The sequence below is a fragment of the Carya illinoinensis genome, chromosome 5 (assembly GCF_018687715.1).
Source record: "Carya illinoinensis cultivar Pawnee chromosome 5, C.illinoinensisPawnee_v1, whole genome shotgun sequence".
Classification (NCBI taxonomy): domain Eukaryota; kingdom Viridiplantae; phylum Streptophyta; class Magnoliopsida; order Fagales; family Juglandaceae; genus Carya; species Carya illinoinensis.
In genome coordinates, this window is record NC_056756.1 from 14916554 (window position 1) to 14942181 (window position 25628).

At 34.3% G+C, this 25628-nt stretch overlaps 2 protein-coding genes across 3 annotated transcripts; both read left to right on the forward strand.

Annotated features, from left to right (window-relative positions):
* The first annotated feature begins 9343 nt into the window (after positions 1-9343).
* Positions 9344-9907, forward strand: LOC122310120. The gene has a single exon (XM_043124004.1). It carries the CDS (start codon positions 9344-9346, stop codon positions 9905-9907), a length of 564 nt encoding a protein of 187 aa, XP_042979938.1.
* A 9307-nt stretch (positions 9908-19214) lies between these two features.
* Positions 19215-21133, forward strand: LOC122308934. 2 transcript variants are annotated; one of them, XM_043122212.1, is made up of 2 exons: positions 19215-19422; positions 19535-21133. In XM_043122212.1, the coding sequence occupies exon 2, from the start codon at positions 19708-19710 to the stop codon at positions 20632-20634; it is 927 nt and encodes a 308-aa protein (XP_042978146.1). In that variant the 5' UTR covers positions 19215-19422; positions 19535-19707; the 3' UTR covers positions 20635-21133. The 2 variants fall into 2 exon arrangements, with proteins under 2 accessions (XP_042978146.1, XP_042978147.1); XM_043122213.1 differs by having other exon boundaries at positions 19217-19422; positions 19890-21133.
* The last annotated feature ends 4495 nt before the right edge of the window (positions 21134-25628 follow it).

Here is a 25628-nt window from a genome sequence, read left to right on the forward strand (position 1 = left end):
TGCAGATTGAAGAAAAGCTTGTATGGCCTGAAGCAAGCTCCTAGACAGTGGTACAAGAAATTTGATAACTTCATGCACAGTGCAAGGTACATTAGATGTCAGGCAGATCATTGTTGCTATGTCAGGCACTTTGACAATTCTTATATTATTCTGCTGTTGTATGTGGATGACATGCTTATTGCAAGAGCTAGTATTGATGAGATCAACAATCTGAAGAAGCAGATGTCAGAGTACTTTGCAATGAAGGATTTGGGAGCTGCAAAACAAATCCTTGGCATAAGAATTGTCAGAGATAGAGTCAGAGGTACGTTGAGACTCTCACAGGCTGAGTATGTGAAAAAGGTACTCAGCAGGTTCAATATGGACAAAGCCAAACCAGTTGGCACACCCTTGGGCAGTCACTTCAGACTCAGCAAGAATCAGTCACCTGAGTCAGAGGAGGAACAAGATTACATGAGTAAAGTTCCTTATGCCTCAGCTATTGGTTCACTTATGTATGCTATGGTTTGCACAAGACCGGATATTGCCCATGCAATGGGAGTTATGAGTAGATACATGAGTAACCCAGGAAAGCAATATTGGGAAGGAGTGAAATGGATTTTGAGGAACCTAAAGGGTTCCTCAGAAACCTGTTTGTGTTTCTCTGGAGAGAGCTTGGAGGTGCAGGGCTATGTTGATGCTGATCTAACTGGAGATATTGATAGCAGAAAGAGTAACACGGGCTTTGTTTATACAATTGGTGGTACTGCAGTGTCATGGGGTTTTAATCTACAGAAAACAGTTTCTTTGTCCGCTACAGAAGCTGAGTATAATGCAGTGTCAGAGGCTGCAAAGGAAATGGTATGGCTACAGGGCTTCTTGGAGGAATTGGGTAAGAAGAATCAGAAAGGCACTCTCTACAGTGATAGTCAGAGTGCCATATTCCTTGCCAAGAATCCAGCATTTCATTCCAGGACCAAGCACATTCAGATCATGTAACAGCCCGCTAGAAATTCAATTGTGGAATTTCTATTGACTTTAGGAATCTTGTGAAGACTCCTACAGTGATAGTCAGAGTGCCATATTCCTTGCCAAGAATCCAGAATTTCATTCCAAGACCAAGCACATTCAGATTGTGTAACAGCCCGCTAGAAATTCAATTGTGGAATTTCTATTGACTTTAGAAATCTCGTGAAGACTCTATAAGTTTTCACGAATCCATTAATCATATAGGTTTTAGTCTAACTATATAGTTTGTATTATTACTCATTATGATATCAGAAGTGTGTTTTTGATTATTGGAGATAGTTATAAGTGTCTAAACATATTATGGTTTGTGCCATTAGACTCGGTGGGTTTTTAAGATCTTATGGCGCAATAACTCTTTTTCATATTTTCGGATGAAACGTCTGTTCTGTAGATATTATTGGATAAAAATATCTTGAACTAATTTTTGTGGATATTATTGGATAAAAATATCTTAAACGAATTTTGTGAATATTATTAGATAAAAATATTTTAAACTAATTTCGTGGATATTATTGGGTAAAAATATCTTGAGTTGATTTTTGTAGATATTATTGGATAAGAGAGTCCTACACTTAACTCTCACTCCGGGTATGAGAGACCTACACTTAACTCTCACTCCGGGTAAGAGAGACTTACACTCAACTCTCACTCCAGTCTCATCTCTTCCATATCTCATCCATAAGTATCTCTAGCCACCCCCCCACGAAATTATCTTCATTTACACTTTCCATTAAAAGAATATCAAACACTCTCTCTCAAACAGCTTTTAGGTGTTCTTTTGCACGCCCATTTCAAAACTTTTGTATGCATTTTATCATAAAATCTCCTTCATATAAGTTATTCTTTTTTGAGTCTAGTTTACGTAAATATCTTATTTGTCCCATTTGAAAATCATTTGGTCAGTCAAATATTGTGTAAATTATAGAAAGGTAATTCTGGGAGATAAACTGGAGAATATGTTATAGTTTGAAATTTTTAACCAAGCTAATGGATAGATATTGGTTCGAAATTTTTATGGAGTATTGTTAACATGTGTATATGATTATGGGTTGAGGATTTTTGCATGATTAAAGGTTTTGATGAAAGATTTTCTTAGATTTAGAAACTTAGAAACTGGAAGAGGAAAAACAGTTTCTATTTTGAGAAAGTTTAACTCTTTGGTGGTCTAAACCTATTCCAATGACTTTGATAATTTTATTGGAGGATCCTTAGCATCTTATATACATGTTATATTATTATTTTGAAGATATTTGATGTTAGTTTCAAAAATATAAAATTTTATACAAAGAGATATTCAGATAAGCCAAAGTGTGGATGTTCTTGGCTAAATTTATGTTTTGGTTAATTTTTAACCATGTGATATTGAATTATGAGCTTATATATGTTTTAGGACATCTTTTTAAACCATGTGATAGTTTGGTTTGAAGATCACGTCTTTATAAGTCATAGATCAAAATGTTAATCAAAACAAGTTAGAAACAAAAATCAATGGAAATAGTATATGAGAATTTCGGTCCTATGGAGTTTTTAATAGTTGTGATTAGTTTTAAATTTTTCTAAATTGATATTTGAGTTGAGGATAAAATTTACATGAGGCATGTAAATTTTGGTGACTTTTGGAATTAGTATGCAGAATCCTTAAGTTATGAGTAAAATGGTCATTTTCCTACATATAGAGAGTAAAATGAAAATTTTACTCTTTAAGTTAGTATTTTCCATATTTCAAATTATTAGTGATTTAGTGCTAACTTTTAGAATCACTAATTACAATTTTTCGTGATCGCGCTTGAGATTTTATAAGAAACGTGGAGATCGAGATATGTTAGCTTTTAACTTACTAGCAGTCTACTGTGTATGTGTGCTAAGTAAAGGAACTATAGTGTAGTATGTGTGTTATCATATACGTCTATGGGAAGTAAATCTACATGTCCTTAGGAAATGCACCAAATATTAAGTTTGAAATTTTAGTCGTCATTAGACTTGGATTTTTTAAAGGTATGAACGGTAGTATGTGGTTTTAATACGTGTACTCGTGTGTTTTAAGAAGGGACAAATGACTCATGGTAGAATACCTCGGAATCCTAAGGGAGATAACAATCAAGACAATCATAATTTCCCGGTGGATGAAAGATTAGCTGAGGTAGTAAGTTTGCTAACCAACGTGCTTAGATATCAACAACTACGGCAAGTGCACATACCCATTAGAGTGTATGCTGTCACTTAGAGAGACGTAGATGCTGGCGCCCCAGGAACTGCAGGAGTTTGCATCGTCACTGGTATTTTACTAGGACCTATGTGTGGTTAAACGTAGTTAAGGTTAATTTGATTACAATTGATGGTAGTATTGTATTATTATTATTTTGAAATAGATCAAGTCATTAGGGTTGATAAATTGTACACTATTTGATTCAAACGAGTCCCTATTTCTAGTAATTGTGGTAGTGTTTGAGAATTCAGCTTGGAAGCTGAATTGTTACCCTAGTAGTAAGAGTAACAATTCTCATTAGAAATATTATTGTTCATACCAATGTAGATATAGAATACCTTTTAGTAATATGAGAAAGGATATTTAGGATTGATGAATGGTATTTCATATATTTGGAGAATTGTTTTGATTCTGAGAATACGATAGAAATTATGTTTGGAAGAGTAATTTGATTAGGAGAAGCTTTAACCTTAGTAGGATTCATTTATGATTATAGTATTACCACGCCGCCAGTAAATGATTTCTGACAAAGCACTATCTTTATGGATACATAGATCGATATTCTTTTGGAGACTATTATATGGGGAGTAAAATCTTGATCTTGAGGATTTATGTAAACATTAGGAACAAATCATTTAAAGTTAGAATAAGTGATAGTTCATGATGGATAGAAGAGTTATGACAATCATAAGAGAGAAAGTCTCAAGTTTAAGTTATTAACTGGTCAGTTATCGAAGTACTACCTAGGAAGAGGACTGATTGTTGCGATTATAAAGAAGTAAGTTAGTCCTAGACCGGTTAAACTCCTTGATATTTTTATTAACTTGAAGATTACCGAGAGTTTGGATATGCATGATTAAATGCATATTTATATGAGTAATTGGATCATGTCAGATATATGAAAATCTCTGAAAGATATAAAATGCCTAAAACTTCTAATCTAAATACATCCAGGAATATGTATTCTATGAAGTTTAAAAAAAAATCCTCATATGATCTAAAAAATCCTTATAGTTTGTATTTATATGATCTTAAATACAATTAGTATTTCAGATTCATATTACGATTTTGTAAGAAATGTGCATTATTATAAGGAGAGATAAAATAGAGCATATAGAACATCTACCAGAAGATAGAAACACAAATATGAATATTTGTGAAGTATTATTATCTCGAAGCAAAATTACAGAAATTTGAGACTCTTCGCCTCAATCTTTAAACTTTCTTGCTCTTCAAAAATCTGCATGTCTTTCCTATTTAAAGGAGTAGCCACTTGAAAAGAAGATTTAAGCAAGAAGAAACAAAAAATGATTCTTCTCTCTCTTTTCCGTTAGTGGAAAGAGAGGAGAAGTGGGTCGTACTGGCCCCAAGGAGGAATATTCTAACAGAAAGGTGGCTTGTACGGTGTGGAGTCAGGCGGTGAGTGGAGGTTTTTTTGTCAGTTATTGGCAGAAGGGGGCGGAGCTGGGTGTTTTGGTGTGAGTTTTCGTCAAGAGAAGGCTCAGGGAAGTGCAGACAGACTAGAGGCTGGAGGTGACGATGGATAATTTGGAGGCAGAATGGGAGAAGCTTACGCTTACAGAGGAAGAAAAGATTAATGTTGATCTGGATAATGATACTCCTGAGGAACTGAAGAGTAAAGGAGAAAGGAGTTAGTTGGTAGGATATGGCTTGAGAGGAGAATAAGTTCCAGAGTAGTTGAAGCTACAATGGCAAAGTTTTGGATTCTCAGCAAAGTTCCAAAGTTTGTAGAGGTAGGTAAGAATACTTTTGTTATCACCTTTGCAAATCATGCAGACAAACAGAAAGTCTGGGGAGGCAAACCATGGTTGTTTGATAATCAGGTGATGGTGCTTAAAGAGTACGATGGATTGAATCCATCGATGAAAATGTGCTTTGATCATGAGGTGCTATGGGTGCATATGTACAATCTGCCCCTAGCTATGATGACACAAAAGAAGGGAGAGCAGGTGGGGAATACGGTGGGAAAGGTAAGAGATGTCGATGTTCAAGGCGATGGGAGTGGTTGGGGGAGTTACTTGAGGGTCAAAATCGAACTAGATTTAACAAGACCATTGGCGAGGGGCAGAACAGTTTCTGTCCAAGGAAAAAGCCTGTGGATATCATTCAGGTATGAGAAGCTACCTTTCCTTTGTTTCTCTTGTGGTAGAATCCTTCATGGAACTAATGGTTGTCCAGGGAAGATAGATATGAGTGAAGGCGGTAGTGAGACTAAGGAGCAATTTGGGGCCTGGTTAAGAGTAAGTTCAGTTGGAAAAAAATGGAGAGGTCCAAAAGCAAAGGGAGAAGTCAGAAGAGAAAGTTCTTGGAGAAGAGATGGAGGAGAAGAAGTAGAATCTAGTCATGAAGGAGGAAAGGCACTTCTGAGAGATATAGAAACAAGAGAGCAAGAGGAGAGTCAAGAGACAGTGGGGAGTGAAGAAAAAGTAAGTGGAGGGGAAGAAGAACTTATAGTAAGGGGAGGGATGGAGTTTGGCTTAAAAGAAGTTGATGTACGGGTAGATGAGGAAGAAGGGGTGGAGGGGGAGGAGATTAGTGCTCCTAATGAAGAGTTAGAAGTTGAAGGGGAGGGAGAGGTACTTAAGGATTTGGTCAAGGGAAGGAAAACATGGAAAAGAATGGCTCGATTTATGGGAAACAAGAGTAGTTTGCCATCACCATCAGAGCCTCTAAAAAGGTCAGTGGAAGGAGTGCAGGTTGGGATAAAAGAAGTGAAGAATTTAAAGAAACAAAGGAGACAATTAGAAGTGAAGGAACCTATTGCACAGGTAGAATTGGCGGTGGCTGTTAAGCAGCCCCACCAAGTATTATGAAACTACTAAGTTGGAACTGCTGAGGGCTTGGCAACCCTCGGATAGTTCAAGACCTCTGCTCCTTAGTAGAGGAAAAGCTGCCAAGTGTGGTCTTTGTAATGGAAACTAAGGTACAGACAAGCAAGTTGGAAGGAATCAGAAAAAGGATGAGAATGGAAGGGTGTTTTGGGGTGGAATTGAATAGGAGAGGGGGTGGTCTGGCTTTGTTTTGGAGAAATGAAGGTATGGTGAAGATTTTGAACTTCACTCAGAGGCATATTAGTGCATGGATTTGTGATAATTAGGGGCGACACTTATGGCTTCTAACAGGCTTCTATGGCCATCCTGAGGCTAGTAAGAGGCAAGAGGCTTGGCAACTACTATCATCCATTAAACCTGACAGCAACAAAGGGTGGTGTGTTATGGGAGACTTTAATGAGATCCTTACACATGATGAGAAGGTGGGCGGCAGGCCTAGAGGAGACTATTTAATGAACAACTTCAGAAATGCTTTGGAGGAGGGAGGATGATCTGATCTAGGATGGGAAGGGGACAAGTATACTTGGAGCAATAGACATGATGATGAGACTTTTATAAAGGAAATGTTGGATAGGGTGGTGGCCAATCAGGCTTGAATTGAAGCTCAAAAAGAGATTAAGGTGGAAGTTCTAGTGGCTAGGAGGTCTGACCATAGGCCTCTTCTGCTAACTTTTTCTCAATCCACCTTTTTTCAGGTTTACAAAAATTTCAAATATGAGGCTTGGTGGGCTATTGAAACAGATTGTGAGAAGATTATTAAGGAAGGGTGGCAACAAATAAGAAGTGGAGGAGGACCAGTTGGGAAACTACAAGGCTTGATCAATAGATGTATTGGTTTTCTGAAAAAATGGAGTAGAGGTCTAAGGAGAAATAAGGCCCCAGAAATCCATCAAAAAACTGAGCTTCTAAAGCTCTTACAGAGAGAGGAAGGGAGCCACAATGTAAAGGAAATTCAAAGCCTTCAGAAAGAATTGGAATGCTTGCTTGAACAAGAGGATTTGAAGTGGAGGCAGAGATCTAAAAGAAACTGGTATAAGCATGGGGATAGGAACACCAAATTTTTCCATGCTTGTGCTAGTCAGAGGAAGAGGAAAAACATGATTAATCAGATTATTAATGAGCAAGGGAACAAAGTGACTAATATGGAGGAGATTGAAGGGGCTTTCAATGGATGTTTCAAGGAACTGTTTCAGTCGACCAACCCAACTCAGGAGGAGCTTACTGAGTGTTTAAAGGCAGTAGAGCCAAGAGTAACTGAAGAAATGAATGAAATGCTATCAAAAAAATTTACAAGACCAGAAATAGAAGAAGCTATTAAACATATGGGGCCTTTAAATCCCCTGGACCAGATGGACTAGGAGCTAGCTTCTACCAAAATCATTGGATGGTAGTGGGGGATAATGTTAGTGAAGCAGTACTAGCTGTTTTGAATAGTGGGGAAATGGAAGAATGGATGAATTACACTCACATAGCTCTTATCCCTAAAGTTAAAAACCCTTCAAAAGTGAGTGAATACAGGCCTATTAGCCTGTGTAATGTAGTGTACAAGATAGTTTCAAAAGCTATTGCTAACAGATTCAAGAAGGTATTGGAAGTGATTATTTCTCCCAATCAAAGTGCATTCATCCCAGGTAGACTGATTTCTAACAACATAATGATTGCCTATGATGCCCTCCATGCTATGAAGACTAGACATAAGGGAGAGGTGGGGTCAATGGCTGTTAAGTTGGATATGTCCAAGGCATATGATCGTATTGAATGGAATTTCCTCAAGACAATCATGAAACAGTTGGGATTTTGTGAAAAATGGATTAGGTTAATCATGTGATGTGTTTCTTCTGTCTCTTATTAAGTGCTTTTAAATGGTAGACCTGGGAGGAGTTTTTGTCCAGCAAGGGGTTTAAGGCAAGGGGATCCTATATCCCCTTACTTGTTTATTGTCTGTGCAGAAGGGTTAAGCTCCTTGCTTAATTTTTCTGATGCAAGGGGTTTGACAAAAGGGGTGACAATGGCAAGAGGGGGGACTAGGATCAATCACCTGCTCTTTGCAGATGATTATGTCCTTTTTGGAAGGGCCAAGTGTGAGGAATGGAAGAAGCTTATGGACTTGCTAAAAGTCTATGAGAGGGCCTCAGGGCAATTTTTGAATAAAGAGAAAACTTCTATTTTCTTTAGTTCAAACGCGAAGGCTATGGATAGAGACTGTATTATGAGGGAGGGTGTATCAGTGGCTTGTGGCAGCTATGAGAAATACCTTGGCCTCCCATCTCTAGTGGGGAGATCAAGATACAATACCTTCTCAGTTATAAAAGACAGAATTTGGAAAAAAATCAGTAGCTGGCAGAACAGGTTCTTGTCCCAAGCAGGAAGAGAAATAATGATTAAAGCAGTTTTGCAAGCAGTACCCACGTATACCATGAGTGTATTCAAGCTACCTAAGAACTTATGTTCAGAAATCAATGGTATGCTGTCAAGATTGTGGTGGGGAAGTGTTAAGGGTGAGAAGAAAATTCAGTGCCAAAGTTGGGATAGAGTGGGAACACAAAAGCTGAAGGGAGGGATGGGATTCAGAGATTTGGACAGTTTTAACTCAGCTTTACTAGCAAAGCAAGCTTGGAGGTTTTTACAAAAGCCAAACTCTCTTGTTTCTTCTATTTTCAGAGAGAAGTACCTAAAGTCTAAGCACCTGTTGGAAGCCAAGTTGGGATCAAATCCTTCTTTAATCTGGAGGAGTATATGGGGCTCACTGAATTTACTGAAGGAGGGACTGAGATGGAGGGTAGGGAATGGCAAGGATATTGGTGTGTGGGGCTTTAAGTGGCTTAACTCCCCATCTTTCTTTAAGGTTCAATCTCCAGTCAATCATCTGGATAGCAAGGCAAAGGTGTGTGAGTTGCTGAAGCAGGATGGGAAAGAATGGAATGAGGAGTTAGTGAGGAAGGTGTTTGTTAAAGAGGAAGCTGATTAGATCATAAGCATCCCTTTAAGTAAACTTGGCTCGAGGGATAAGCTAATTTGGGGCCCTTCTAATAGAGGTCTCTTCTCTGTTAGAAGTGCTTACTTTGTGGAACAAGAAAGAAAAAGAGCTTTAAAGGGGGAAACCTCTAGGGAGCTTAAAAAAGATTTGAACATCTGGAGTCTACAAGTGCCAGGAGGTTACAAAGCTTTTCTCTAGAAATTGGGCAATGAGGTGCTTGCAACAAAGGTGAATTTGCTCAAGAGGAAGGTGACAGAGGATGCTTTATGTCCAATATGTGGCACTGAGGAGGAAACTACCATGCATGCTATGTGGCAATGTCCTGCTGCCAGGGATGTGTGGACAGGTTCAATTCGAGTAGTGCAGAAGTGGTCCAGTGCAGAAGACAACTTTCTGGTTCTATGGGAGAAGTTTATGGATAAACTGTCTGAAAAAGAGCTAGAATTAGTGGCTGTATTGATGAGGCTTCTGTGGCTTAGAAGAAATTCTTTTATATTTGAAAAGAAGTTCAAAGATCCTAATTCTGTAGTTTGCACAACTAGAGCAGTTATTGAGGACTTTCAAGAAGCTCGAACACATGAAGTAAAGATAACAAGTGCAGCTAATATGGGAAGTGGCAGTCAGAGATGGATAAAGCCTATACAGGGGTTCATTAAAGCAAACTGGGATGCCTCTACAAATACAAGAAATCTGGGACTAGGAATTGTCTTGAGGGATGAGGTTGGGGAAGTTCTGGCTTGTGCTTGCTTTAAAAAGCCACCAGTTTCGGATTCAAGCTTAGCTGAAACTATGGCATTATGGCAGGCTGTTGAACTGAGCCATGAGTTGGGTTTCAATAGAGTCATCCTTGAAGGAGATGCTTAAGTGGTGATATCTGCTGTTAACAGTGTGGATGAGGATCTATCTTCTGGTGGGCATATAGTAGAGGATGTCAAAGCTGTGTTAAGAGAAAGAAGATCATGGAAGATTCAGTTTACAAGAAGAGAAGGAAATGAAGTTGCACATTTGTTAGCAAAAAAAGCTTTATTAGTTGAGCAGGACCAGATTTGGATTGATGAGTGTCCAGACTTTATTTCTTTACAAGTTTGTAAGGAGTCATATTGTACTGGTGATTCTTAGTTGTGATGAATATACGAGGTTCCTTTCAAAAAAAGAAAAAGCAAGAATTTTAAATCTCTGTTCTCTTGCTTTAGTGCTTCTATCTTCATGTTGGATTCTAGAAGAAGTCGCTGAAGGATAGAAATATTCTCGTGAAGTTTGTCAACCCCACCAGTCCTGGATTGTAGTCGCTGAGAATATGCGACAATGGTTGATGAGTATCGGGTACCGAGACTCACAAGCTCGTAGATAATTTCATTATCTAACTTATTAGTCAGATCATTATTGGATTGCATTATAGCACCTACGGAAGAAGCAGAAACAACTGGTTAATGAGGTGCAGAATACCTCATATATTGGTAATGAGAAGATTGCTGAGCCATTGCAAAGTGAGAAAGCAGAAAGAGATTGCAGAGTAAGAATGCAGACTAATTTCAGAAAAGTGAAGAAGATGAGATGTGAGAGAAGATGAACTGAATAATTCTTTTATAGAGAAAATTATAACGAATCATCTCTCGTGAAGCATTTCTCTACAAGAGACAAGAGCGATGTAATATCATAGCTATGCGGCACCTGACAGCTACAGAAGAGCAATGTAGTATCATAGCTGCGACGCCTGATAACTACAGAAGAGCAAATAGTGTCATAGCTATGCGGCGCCTGACAGCTATAGAAAACTTGTAAAAATCCTACGGATCAGAATTGTCTGGTCTAAAACAGAGAGCCACCGCTTTTGTTAAAGGTTAACGTCTTAATTTTGATGAATTCTCTACTAACTATGGTATTTACAGTAACACTTAAAATATATCGCCTACGATTTTCTAAAGAAGAGTTTTGGAAAATTATTTACTTGAAGTTTTAGGTTTGGAGAGTATGTCGTTAGAACTTGACCAACCTTGTGATAAGAAGTATAATATAATTGTTGATTAAACTAAGAGAGTTAAGGAATGACATAATCTCAAAGGCAAATATATAAGGGATAGACAGCAGGTTGGTAAGCAACACCTCTTCATTAAATTGCTATTTCTTATTTATTTCGATTTCGAAGACGAAATCTTTTTTTTTTAAATGGGAGATTGTAACAGCCCGCTAAAAATTCAATTGTGGAATTTCTATTGACTTTAGGAATCTCGTGAAGACTCTATAAGTTTTCACGAATCCATTAATCATATAGGTTTTAGCCTAACTATATAGTTTGTGTTATTACTCATTATGATATCAGAAGTGTGTTTTTGATTATTGGAGATAGTTATAAGTGTCTCAGTATATTATGGTTTGTGCCATTAGACTCGGTGGGTTATTTAAAGTCTTATGGCGCAATAACTATTTTTCATATTTTCGGATGAAACGTCTGTTCAAAACTGTAGATATTATTGGATAAAAATATCTTGAACTAATTTTTGTGGATATTATTGGATAAAAATATCTTAAACTAATTTTGTGGATACTATTAGATAAAAATATTTTAAGCTAATTTCGTGGATATTATTGGGTAAAAATATCTTGAGTTGATTTTTGTAAATATTATTGGATAAGAGAGTCCTACACTTAACTCTCATTCTGGGTAGGAGAGACCTACACTCAACTCTCACTCCGGGTAAGAGAGACTTACACTCAACTCTCACTCCAGCCTTATCTCTTCCATATCTCATCCATAAGTATCTCCAGCCACCCCCTACGAAATTATCTTCATTTACACTTTCCATTGAAAGAATATCAAACACTCTCTCTCGGATAGCTTTTAGGTATTCTTTTGCACGCCCATTTTGAAGCTTTTGTATGTATTTTATCATAAAGTCTCATTCATATAAGTTGTTCATTTTTTAGTCTAATTTACGTGAATATCTTATTTGTCCCATTTGAAGATCATTTGATCAGTCAAATATTATGTAAATTATAGAAAAGTCATTCTGGGAGATAAACTGGAGAATATGTTATAGTTTGGAGTTTTTGACAAAGCTAATGGATAGATATTGGTCAGAAATTTTTATGGAGTATTGTTAACATGTGTATATGATTATTGGTTGAGGATTTTTTCATGATTAAAGGTTTTGATGAAAGATTTTCTTAGATTTAGAAACTTAGAAACTGGAAGAGGAAAAACAGTTTCTGTTTTGAGAAAGTTTAACTCTTTGGTGGTCTAAACCTATTCCAATGACTTTGATAATTTTATTGGAGGATCCTAAGCATCTTATATACATGTTATATTATTATTTTGAAGATATTTGATGTTAGTTTCAAAGATATGAAATTTTATGCAAAAAAATATTCAGATAAGCCAAAGTGTGAATGTTCTTGGCTAAATTTATGTTTTGGTTAATTTTTAACCATGTGATCTTGAATTATGAGCTTATATATATTTTAGGACATCTTTTTAAACCATGTGATGGTTTGGTTTGAAGATCACATCTTTATAAGTTATAGATCAAAAGGTTAATCAAAACAAGTTAGAAACAAAAATCAATGGGAATAGCATATGGGAATTTCGGTCCTATGGAGTTTTTAATAGTTGTGATTAGTTTTAAATTTTTCTAAATTGATATTTGAGTTGAGGATAAAATTTACATGAGGCATGTAAATTTTGGTGACTTTTGGAGTTAGTATGCAAAATCCTTAATTTATGGGTAAAACGGTCATTTTCCTACATGTAGAGAGTAAAATGGAAATTTTACTCTTTAAGTTAGTATTTTTCATATTTCAAATTTTTAGTGATTTAGTGCTAACTTTTAGAATCACTAATTACAGTTCCTCGTGATCGCGCTTGAGGTTTTATAAAAAATGTGAAGATCGAGGTAAGTTAGCTTTTAACTTACTAGCAGTCTACTGTGTATGTGTGCTAAGTAAAGGAACTATAGTGTATGTATATGTGTTATCATATATGTCATGTCATACCAAGTTATCACGTAATAGTCTGTTATACAAAATTTATTCTGTCATCAGTTTTTATCTGTTACATAATATATTCTGTCATGTATTGCTGTACATTACAAGTACGTCATGTTAAGTATGACATCTATTCCATGTATGTCAAGTTATGTAATATTCACTGTTACAAGTATGTTATGTTAAATATGTTGTCTATTATATGTTATGTCATGTTACGAAATGTTTCTATCTAAAGTTAGTCATGTATTTCAAGTTATGTTCAAGTCACGTTATATTACGTCAGGACTTCTGTTCTTTTATATTTCAGTCACGTTTCATCTTGAGTTACATTCAGTTTCGTCGGGTCCACAACAACTGTGGCACACGAAGTATAGGGTCATACCAATTGTGATGCATACACTACGTGAGACACAGCAATTGTGACGGGTAGAATATATGGGGCCACAACAAATGTGGAGTATGTATTTAACTGCATTGTGACGCGTAGAATACATGGGGCCACAACAACTGTGGAGTATGTATTTAACTGCATTGTGATGTGTAGAATACATGGGGCCACAACAACTATGGAGTATGTATTTACACGTAGAATATATGGGGCCACAACAACTGTAAAATATGTATTTTTCATGTTAAGTCAAGTTTCAGAGCAAGTTCATGATAAGTCAAGTTTCAAATCAAGTTCATGTCAAGTCAAGTTCAGTTTACGTTTCAATTTAAGTTATGTCAATTATGTTATGTTATACGTCAAGTTATGCTTTAATTACTTATGAATTTGATTATACTTTCATGTCTTTACTGTCATCCATGCATCATTAGCCTGTGTGGAAGTTTTTTTTTGTTAACTTACTGAGATTTGTAATCAAATCTCACTTTGGTAGTCCCAACTACCATTCCCCCTGAATGGTAGATCTTGTTACAGGACCTGAAGGAGAATCAGGAGCTGACCAACTAGACACAGTTGACTAAGCGACGGTGCGACATCAATGTTAATATAGTAGTTAACGTAAATTACTACTTGTACGATAGAGTTGCATCTCCAGTACTTTTTGAATCATAAGCATTTTGGACTAGTGTCATGATCTTAGTTGTTCAATGGGTCTTTATATATGAAGTATATTTTAAGCATTTGAGATATTTTCAATTTGGTGTATAGTATTGCTAAAGAAAAAATTTATCCACTGCGAATATTGCATAATGTTTGATGCATGTTAGGAACATTGCATCTTATATGTCATGAACAGGGGCAGGTAACCTTGTGTTGCATGTCTCGACGCTTCAAATGTCCGTCCAATCCCAAATGGAATTGGGGGCGTCACAGATCAGGTATCACTTCATACGATCATTGTTAGATGACGGACAGTTGTTACTTGAGAAGATTTGTAGAAGCAAAAACGCTGCTGATATGTTGACAAAGGGTGTTACACTTGAGAAACTGAAGTTGTGCGCAATTTCAGTTGGTCTTCTAGCATGAAGACAGGTGCAATGAGTTGCAAAGGTGGAGGATATCATGTTTAAGGAAGACGACGATGCAGCGAGTGTACCAGTCTCCAAGTGAGAGAATTGTTGAGTACTGTGGAGGATGGTCCACACCGCTCTAGCAGAGGCATTGACCGCTCGAGCGAATTCAGACAGATTCGAACGCTCGATGTTAGCTTGACAATGTGCTCGAGCATGAAGTCTTTCGCTCGAGCGAAGACATTGGCCGCTCGAGCGAATTCAGACAGATTCGAACGCTCGATGTTAGCTCGACAATGTGCTCGAGCATGAAGTCTTTCGCTCGAGCGAAGGCATTGGCCGCTCGAGCGAAGGCATTGGCCGCTCGAGCGAATTTAGACAGAATTAAATGCTCGATATCAACTCGACAGTGAGCTCGAGCAGATGCGAGAAGGAAGTTCGCTCGACGCGTGCTCGACACACCGCTCGAGCGAACATGCATTTTTAGGGTTTTTCAACCGTTTAACTATATATATAATGTTTACATCATATGGTCGTACGAAAGAGAACACAGTGGATGTACTGTGTTGAGATCCATCATTATAGTGTGATATTCCTCAATAATAAAATCCTATGCAGCTCCCATGAACGTAGGCAATTTGCCGAACCACGTAAATCTTGTGTCGTGTGTGATTGTTTTATTTTTCTCGTTCCATATTATTTTTTAATTCATTGTCATCGTTTTTCACAACAGATGCGACTAGAACCTTACACATTTGAATCAAATACAACAGATTCCTAGTCCACTTTGCTTTGACATGCACAATTTGAATTGTTACCAAAGCCATCATCTAATAGCTGATCACTCCCTGAAGTTAAGGGATTTAGCTAAGAATCCCTCCAAAATTTCGTTGCCTGTGACGTCTTTCCTTTTTGGGTTGGTTCAATGAAACCTTCGTCGGAATGCTTCCACTGGTTAACTTTTAATAATGCCCTTGGAGCTTCTTCATCCTTCTTCTTTTGTGAACCTTTTAGAGTGGATTGATTGCTGGCCCTCAACGAGTTTCCATACTGAGCTTGGGAACCTTTAACTACACTTTTGCCTAATACCATTTTGGAGCATCTTCTAGTAATGTGTTTGATCATACCACAGTGATAACAAAAGTTTGGTAACCTCTCATATTTGAAAGGACCCGACCTCTGGCAAGGGATTTAGTAATATCAACAAGCACTTCTACATGTAAAAACTTACCTAGTTTGTGCTACTGCCATCTATATCAACCATAAGAACCTCCCCTACTAACTTCCCTAGTCTCTCCCTCGTGCTATAATTCTTACCTACAAGAGGCATGCCATGGCATTGGATCCAGAAAGGTTCAAATTCAACAAAATCAAATTGCGTATCCTTCATAGAAGACTCTCCTTCACATTTTTTCAAACAAACCAATGACTTATCAAAGGACTATGGACGTATTGAGAAGTCCCACACGGTTTAGGAACAAACTCATCATGGGCTTTATAGGGAGTTACCATACTCCTCTTATTAGGCCTTTTAAGGAGAGAAATTGGTATTTCTATAAAATGTCCTTGCATGATCCTCCTCTTATTCTTATCTTCATGGAATTCAATCAGGAACTTATTCCTTCCTTGAAGATTGTCTTGCCTTCAGGTTGCCATATTTTAGTGAAAGTCGTTCTGAAAGCACATTTGTTTTATCTCCTTATCTGCAATCACGTAAGCCATAATACATTTCTTACTTTTAGCAGTCGACCACAAAATGTCTTTTTCACCAACATTAATTTCATGTCGTTCCTCTTCCATTAATTTAAGCCCCACACAGAGCTTAGAGATTTCATTCTCCATCCTCTTAATCTCTTCTAACATTCTGCTTAAGAGATAACATTCTTAGTCTACTAGGAAACCAAGAGAGAAAAAACCCCACCTTCATGAAATTGAAAGAAGGACTCCGACATTTACAATTTTAGTGCACAAGCAACTTAAATGATTTGATAATTACTTATTCTTTATTATTTGTTTGATAATTGATATAGATTAAAAAAGAAATAGTGGATAAAAAGTAACTTTGAATTAGGTCATTCACTATTATTTAATATTTTATTATTATTTTTATATTAATTTTCACTACAATTTACTATTATTTTTTTACTACTATTTATAAATTATTTGAGGTCACCTCAATATCCAAACGAACCCTTAATCACACATTTTTTATATAATTAAAGAGAATGGTTTTACATATATTATTAAATGTAAAGGCATTTTAGTGTTTTTTTTTTTCCCTTTTTCTTTATTTTCCTTTCTCTTGACTACTGCAATCACGTAGTTACATGAAATTTATGATTCCGATGAACATGGAGATTAAGGAGATATTTGCGTAATGAGATGGGATAAAAATTCTGTAAATAATAGTGAAATTATTTATGAATAATAGTGAAATAGTTTGAGTTAAAAAATTAGAGATAAAAAGTTGAATAAAAATATTATCTAGTTTTAATATATATTTTTAATATAATTTTTATTTTAAAATTTGAAAAAAATGTATTTTTTTTTTTTTTTGTTTCATTTGAAAGTTTAGGAAATTGTAATAAGTATGTAATAATTAGATGAAAATGTTAAAGATTTGAAATTAAAAAATAATTATGTTTAAATGATATTTGACATAAAAATTATAAAAAAATTTGATATGAGATGAGATCGTCTCACTTCTCAAATAAGCCATAACTTTTAGGTGCTTGAATTGAATCATAATTTGCACTAAACTATTCTTTTTGTCTCCGGTTAATTTTTCTAATAGGAGATTGACAAATACACATAATTTTTAAAATGTGATTTTATTGTAAATCAAATATTGTCGTTTCATATAAAATATGTCTTCTTCCCTAATTTGTAAATGGAAAAACTCATTCAGTAAATAAATAAAAGAACTCATATATATGCCAATAAGCCACGTAAACAGTAACAAGACAATGCTATTCCTTTAGTTCTTAACAAATTGTGCGTATTCATGATCCTAAAACCTCACCGCTGTTAAGAATTCATATTACAATTTTTTTTTTCAATTTTCAGGTAAAATATAATAAAAAACTTAACTTTTTCAGATATTAAAATAATAATAATATTAAAAAATAATATTATAATAATATTTTATTTAATTTTTAATTTTTATTTAAAATTATTTTATCTTATCTCACTATTCAAACGTATCTATAGTTTGACATTATTTTCCCTTAATGGCAAAAGAAATATCTCAATATTAAATCACCAAATCTAATCATTTATTTTAAAAATATAAGGATACGCAAGAAATATTTTTTACAATTTTATTCATATATATTTTTAAAAGTGAAGTGATTGGATAGAAGAATGTTACTCTTCATTTTTTTTTTTTTTTAATTCTTCTATGGACAATTGGCATGCGTAGCCGCGGTGCAATCTGCGTGCCACGTCAGCCTTCTTTTTTTTTTTTTTTTAATAACTAGATTTTGAAATGAGAAAATACGGAAAGATGAAAACAATATAGGCAGACGGAGCTGCTCTACATCTTCGTGGAGCTCCTCTTCATGCGTAACAGAGCTTCTCTTCGTGCCGAGCTTCCCTTCGTGGGTTGGCAAAAATTGATCTGTTTACCATGGATTTTTCTATAGATCGGCGAAGATTTTTTACATCTGGGTCCACAACCTTCACTTTCTATCCTCCCCCTTCGTTTTTGTCCTCCCCCTGTATCTGGGTTCATAACTCATGGCGTGGTACTTGTTAATCTATTTAGTCAAAACAAGAAACCCAGATTGAATTTTCTCCTACAAAAGCTTTCTTGCTTCCTGACTATGTGTGACCTTACTTTGGCTGTTACTCGTTAGGGGCTATGGCTACCTTATGATCTCAATTATGAAGTTTTTTCTGAATCTCAAAGTTTCATTTTCTTTGTCTCGGTTATCTTTCAGGATAACTATTTCTTATTCTTCTCTGAAAACCCAATTGAATCAACAAACTATTTCTCATAAGACTTTCTTTAAGTCCAATAACAAAGACTTTCTCACATCCCGCTTATGCAAAAACAAAAATTTCAAAGAAGCCATTGACATTCTCTGCAAACAAAAGCGCTTAAGGGAAGCAGTGTAGTTGCTTGACCAGATTGATTGACCCTCTGTTTCGGTCTACTTAAACCTCATTCAGCTTTGTCTTCAGCATCGTGCTCTTGAAGAGGGTAAAAAGGTCCAGGCTCATACCAAAGCCTCTAGGTTCGTGCCTAGGGTCTATATTTGTAATCATTTTTTAGATATGTATGTGAAATGTGAGAGGATGGAAACACGAATGAGCATAATCAGGAGTGAGATGGAAAAGATTTGAAAAAGAAAAAAAAAAGGAGGAGAAGAGAATTCAAAGAAAGGGAAAACGAATGGAAAGATGGAGAAGAAGAAACGAAGGGAAATGTTTTGGAAAAGGAAAACGAAAGAGAGGAGGAAGTCGAAAACAAATGAAACGAACTGTTTCAGTTTTACATGTGGGCACCGACTACAAGGCACTTTCTCCATCTGAGTGCAACAAGTATTTTTGTTTTCTTATCATTTCATTATATAATATTAAATGATTGAACATCATTTATTGTGTTTTATTTATAAGTCTATTATTTAATGATAAGCCTGCAAATTTTGGAAAGACTATAATAAAAATAATAATAAGTAGTTTTCTTAAAAAAAATTGAATGATAAATATTTAATTTATTTTTATTATTGTTAAAAAAACAAGTCACCGACTCACCGACATCTCCTGCCAGAACCCAAAGCCACCCCACAGGCCCTTACTCTCGACTTCCTCACACAAATCATACCGATTTTCCCCTCCTTTAACACCCCTTGACGCATTCACTACCCCGGCCCGACCATACCTTCCCATGTGAACTGCTCTCCATGATCATCACCGCGAACCCACATGTTCAGGTATTGTACCGTTATCGATTGCGTAATACTTACTTTCTTTAACTGGTTTTGCCTTCTCAGATCTTATTCGCATTGTATGTACTTTTCCTGCATCCTTGATTTTCGGTTACAGAGCCACATCTAGCTCTGTTTTGTGTTCCTGGAAGTTGTTGAGTTTGTAAAGAATAAATTGATGAAAATAGATTGGATCATTTGAAAAAAGACGGATCCGAAGAGACCCATTTGCAAAAATTGGAGTTCGGATCCTCTGATAACGTCACTGTGCATAATTCCCAGTTTCGTTCAATGAATGCCTTAGACATCTTAAGAGAATCAGTTAAGATTCTCCGCTACAATCTGTCGGGGTTTATGATGATTACTGCATTGCTCATTTGCCCCGTAGCTGCCGTTTTTCTACCCAATGTGTTAGCAAATCATTCGATTGTGAAGAGACTGATTATTGAGCTTTTGTTGGTGGCCAAGTCCAGTGGACTGCCTCTCACGCCTCTTGTGAAACAGTCATGCCAGCATTTCGCCGAGATGGTTGTTTCATCAGCAATGCGCTTCCCCTTGTACATCACGATGTCGTTGTTATCAAAAGCTGCAGTGGTTTATTTGGTAGATTGTAGTTATTCGAGGAAAAAGTTCTCTGTGTCTAAATTTTACATGATCATTGCCAAGATTTGGACGCGGCTAGTTTCGACCTATGCGTGGGTCTGCATTTTGGTCGTTAGCTGTGTCACATTGTTCTGTGTTATACTTGTTGCCCTGTGCAATGCATTTGCTGTAATTGGGTTGTCTCCGGATATGATAGTCTATGCTGCAGTAATGGCAGGGCTAGTTTTCTCGGTCATTTTTGCCAATGCAATCATTATTTGCAACATTGCTATTGTAATTTCAGTATTGGAGGATGTTTCAGGACATCATGCAATGCTGCGGTCCAGTGTGTTGATTAAGGGCCAGACTCAAGTGGGTCTTCTGATATTTCTAGGATCCACTATTGGGATGGCTTTTATTGAGGGTTTGTTTGAGCATAGAGTGAAGACACTGAGCTATGGAGATGGGTCTTCAAGGATATGGGAAGGGCCTCTTTTGGTGGTCATGTATTCGTTTGTGTTGCTAATTGATTCTATGATGAGTGCGGTTTTCTACTTCAGTTGTATATCTTCCAATGTAGAAGCTGACACACTAGAAACAATGGCTATTTCTGCTGAAAGGATGGGCATTGAATGATATTACCTTGTAAATATGATATATCAGTTAAGAGTTTTATTTTGAATGTCATGAAAATTGGAGCACCCAGAGATAATTGTGATCTTGATGGCTGATGCCATGCACTTTATCACCGTTAATGAGGATCAGTATGATGGCATGGAAGTGTATCTTCACAAGCAAATTTGTAGCAGGTGGTAGCCACAAATGGCTCATGATTCTTGGATGGATATTTGACTTGAGTACATAAAGTTGCTTCCTGCTGATCACAAGGATGGGGATTGAACGAAGGTCGAAGGTACCAAAGGCTCTGTATTGCTACATCGTTGGAGGTATATTATGTTAGGAAAATCTTTGGAAATTACAATCTTTATTACTTTTAATGTATAATGCATATATTTCTGTCATTATACATCATACAGAGTAATCTTCAAAATCATTTTAAGCTGTGTCTCTTTGTTTTTCTTTTAACGTGGATTGATGTGGTTCGTCAAATTATAAAATTAGTTTTGTTATAAAATAGATCTAACAGATTAGATGAAATCATGTCAGTTTGTGGAATTATTTGTATAATTCATTTGTAGATATAGCAGTACTCATCCATGAATGTGGCATGATCCTTAGATTCTTGGACCAGATGATCATATATATATATATATATATATAGAGAGAGAGAGAGAGAGAGAGATGATTTTGGATGTGGGGAACAGCTTTTCTAGCACTTTTGACTGTTACATGCCATGAACACTTAGCTCTTTCTTTGGACAAATCTCAAATTTGTAATGAGAAGAAATTAGTGAAATTGCATGCTAAATAGGGCAGTGATCGAGTTGAGTTGAGCTAGTATTTGGCTTGCCGAGTTGGACTCGACTTAAAATACTCGAACTCGAGTCCGAAGTCGAGATTTTTATTTATTATTTGTTCAAACTCAATTCGATAAGTTAAACTCTCAACTCGAACTCGAGCTCAAGCTTGTCCATAAACGAACTTTAGCTCGGCTCAAATTTTTTATGTTTTATTTTTAATTTTTGAATAAGATTTAATAATTAATAAATTAGATAAATAAAAAATAAAATATCTAATATTAAATTTGTACAACTAACAAGTAGAATCTTTATTAAATTATATTATTTTAAAAATTTATAAATAATTAATAACAATATATTATATACCTACATATATTATTAATACATACACATAATAGAATAACATATATCAATTTCATATGGTTCCCACATACGAATATGAAATTATTAAATCTTATCGACTAATTATTATATAAATTATAAAATATAGTTATGAAATATATTTAATATATAGACATAACTAATTAAGTTACATATTATATATTTAATTCTAAAAGTATAGATATAGGTGTATGTATGTATATATTTATCAATATATAAATAAACTTTAATCGAGCCTTAATAAGGTTTAGTCTAGTCGAGTTTTGTCAAGTATGTGTTATTTACTAATCAAGTAGGTATTTACTTTCACGAGCGAGTTTTTTTATTTTACAAATTGAGTTTGATTCAATTTAACTAGATGAGTATTAAGCAAACTATCGAATAAACTGATCCATTTACGACCATAAGGCTAAACATGTTGGCACGAGCTCATCTAGACGAGCCGAACAGGGTACAACATACAGCGCCCATCATTGCAAGCCCAAGCTTTGGTGGTCAACGTGATTGAAGTAAGTTCGCTCGCTCGTTTGGTGTACCGACCCAAACTTGGTTCGGCCCAGTTTTGCACTCACCCTGGTATTAGCTTCAGTAAAATATTCAGGAGGCTAAAGCCTAAAATGTTGCCATAATTGTTAAAATGGGTGTGCATCGGTTTATCTAAAGATAAATCCTACTATTATAAAAAAAAAATTTATAAAAAAAATTTATAATTGATATATATATTAAGTTAAATATATATTTTTTTAATGAAATTAATTTTACAATCTAACATATCACGACAAATTACGTTAATTTATATAATTAGTTAATTACTTTTATAAGATCTTTTTGTAGTTAGAGTATTTCTATCTAAAAGTTAGGAAATTTTACACTTAGCTACCGTTGGACGATGAATATATTTATTTTTGTTTTCCAGCTATCTAATAAATTAATACTTTAGTTATCACTTTGACTCCTTTCTTCTCTAATTCATCTTCTTCTAGTCTCATAATTATAATTGTAGTTCTAATTAGCTAATGAAATATAATTATAATTATAATTCAATAATCTACTTTTTTTAATACAAATTTACAACCTATTGTTTTGTAATTATATTTATTATATGCAACATAAAATTTATAATGTCTTACATTTCTTAAGCATAATAGTACTGAAGCATTTAATCCACTTCTAGTTAGTGGTTTTATAGCAACATGTACCAATCCAATATATATGAAATAATATTTTTATTCCATATGATGTTTAATAGCATCTTTTGTTAATAATTCTATTGATTCATAATTAGTATTTAAACTAATAGTTTTTTCTATAATTTTAATTGAATAATTAGTAAGAAATGATAATTTTGAAGAAAAAGTGGATTGTTTATAAATTTAATTTTTTTTGGAATATTAGGAATTGTTCAGTCTTGCAAATTTCTTTCTATATTTAATATAGTATAATCTTCTAATTGATGTTATCAGTTCTATAGGTACACTAGCAGATGATTTGGATGAATCATATCTGAATAAAGAATTCATTAAGACAAAAATTTTAAATAAGGATTTCTTATATTCAAAGAAAATAAATATATCAATATCTTGAGGAAATACCACCAAAACCATCCTTAGAACTTCCTAGCATAAACAGACTAATCAACTAATTTTTCATAGCTTACTAATACAAGATTCTCAGTATATTTTATTTTCTTTTTTATAGTCTGTCATAGTTAAAAACTTATATTAGTGAACTTTTACTTTTTAAAAAATAAAATAAAGTAAGGATACTCAAATGATTATGTATTCTTTTAAGCTCATTTCTTAAGAAATTGCAATGATCATTCATATCATCTATAGCCACTTGTCTACTTAAATAAACTAAATATTTATTAATTATTGCTTTTTTGTCTTGTTTTAATAATTATTACAAAAATTTTATGTGCAATCACTTTTGCGTACTCTTTTGTGCACTCAAGGAAAATAAGTATATCAAAATATTGAGGGAACACCACTCGAACCACCCTTAGAGTTTCCTAACATAAACGGGCTAATCAATGAATTTTTTTTGGCTTACTAATACAAAATTCTCAATATATTTCATTTTCTTTTTTATAGTATGTCATTGTTAAAAACCTGTATCAGTGAACTTTTACTTTTTTTAAAAAAAAAAAAAAAAAAAAAAGTAAGGATACTCAAATGATTTTGTATTCTTTTAAGCTCATCTCTTAAGAAATTGCAATGATCATTCATATCATCTATAGCCCCTTGTCTACTTAAATAAACTAAATATTTATTAATCATTGCTTCTTTGTCTTGTTTCAGTAATTATTGCAAAAATTTTACGTGCAGTCACTTTTACATACTCTTTTGTGCACTCAAGTGATGTGATTGATTGTGTATTAAAAAAAATTAATACAATCAATCATATCAGTGGAGTGCATAGAGAGTATGCAAAAGTGACTGTATGTAACATTACTCTAAAGATCACGATAACCAATGTCATAAACAAAAAAAAATATTCCATATAGAAAAAAATAACAACAATATGAAACAACATATAATATAACAATATCAATAGCCAATGACTCTGACACAAATATAGTAAACCAGGAATATAATGTGTAATAATATATAGTTTAATAGAAATAATAGATGGTATAACTGGCCATATGCATGAAATAATAAAAATGAAAGATGGAAGTCATAATTGATAAACTTGATTTCATTAAAAATATAATACTTATGAGGATATTAATTCTTATCATGATTGGAGGCAAAAGACATGAAAGAAATTTTACACAAATAAATTATTATTCTTCTCAACTTTTACAAAAATGGAACGAGATTATATTTAAGAGAAATATTGTGAGTACTTAGAAGAAATACAAGCTAATATACATTTCTTCACATGAGGAAACAATTATAATAATTTATATTTGCAAATTATGAGTAAACAATTAGAAAGAATTGAGACCCAATTATCTCCCATTAATCTTACTATTAAGTGGCAAGAAAAAATTCTTTATTTGTTTCCCTGGAAATTCCATCTCATTTAAAGACTATTTTTTCTAAAAGCAAAAATGATTTACTAGAACAAATCTCTAGTAAATTAGATAATTAAATATTATTAATCATGCCTCTACTTCAAAACAACCTCATATTAATATATTAAGTAAGATAGACTCGCCTATTTTATCTGATTATGAAACTAATAATATTGCAAAACCAGTTTAAAAATATAGGTTTACAAATAAATAAGACTAGAAGAGATTATATTAATGAATATTATGCTAGAAATTCTCAACATCATGTATCCATTACTCACAATTGGTAACCGTGGCCAACCCCATTGGAGATGCAATTTGAGGAAAGAGAACATATAATAAGATCTATTTTTTCACCAAATGTATTATATGAATGGAACATAGATGGATTATCTGAATATGAAATATTAAATCATTTTCAAAAAATTATTATACTTGCTAATTTTTATAAAGGAAATGGAAAGATAGATCATCATGTGGCTCATATTATTATTACATATTTTACTAGTTAACTAAAAGGCTATTGAGGTCATTATCTTTTAAGTGAACAAAAAAATAGAATATTAAACCAATATAAACATGATGAAATAATATAAATAATCAAAATAGAAGATGGCTAACCATTAGAAGATGTTGTTAACACTTTGATATTCATATTAACTAAACATTTTGTTAGTGATCCTATTCAATTTTAAAAAAAATAAAATAACTACTGATTTATTAATTAATTTAAGATGGTCTCAATTATCCAGTTTTCGTTTGTATAAAACTGTATTTTTAACTAAAATTATGATAAGAAATGATTG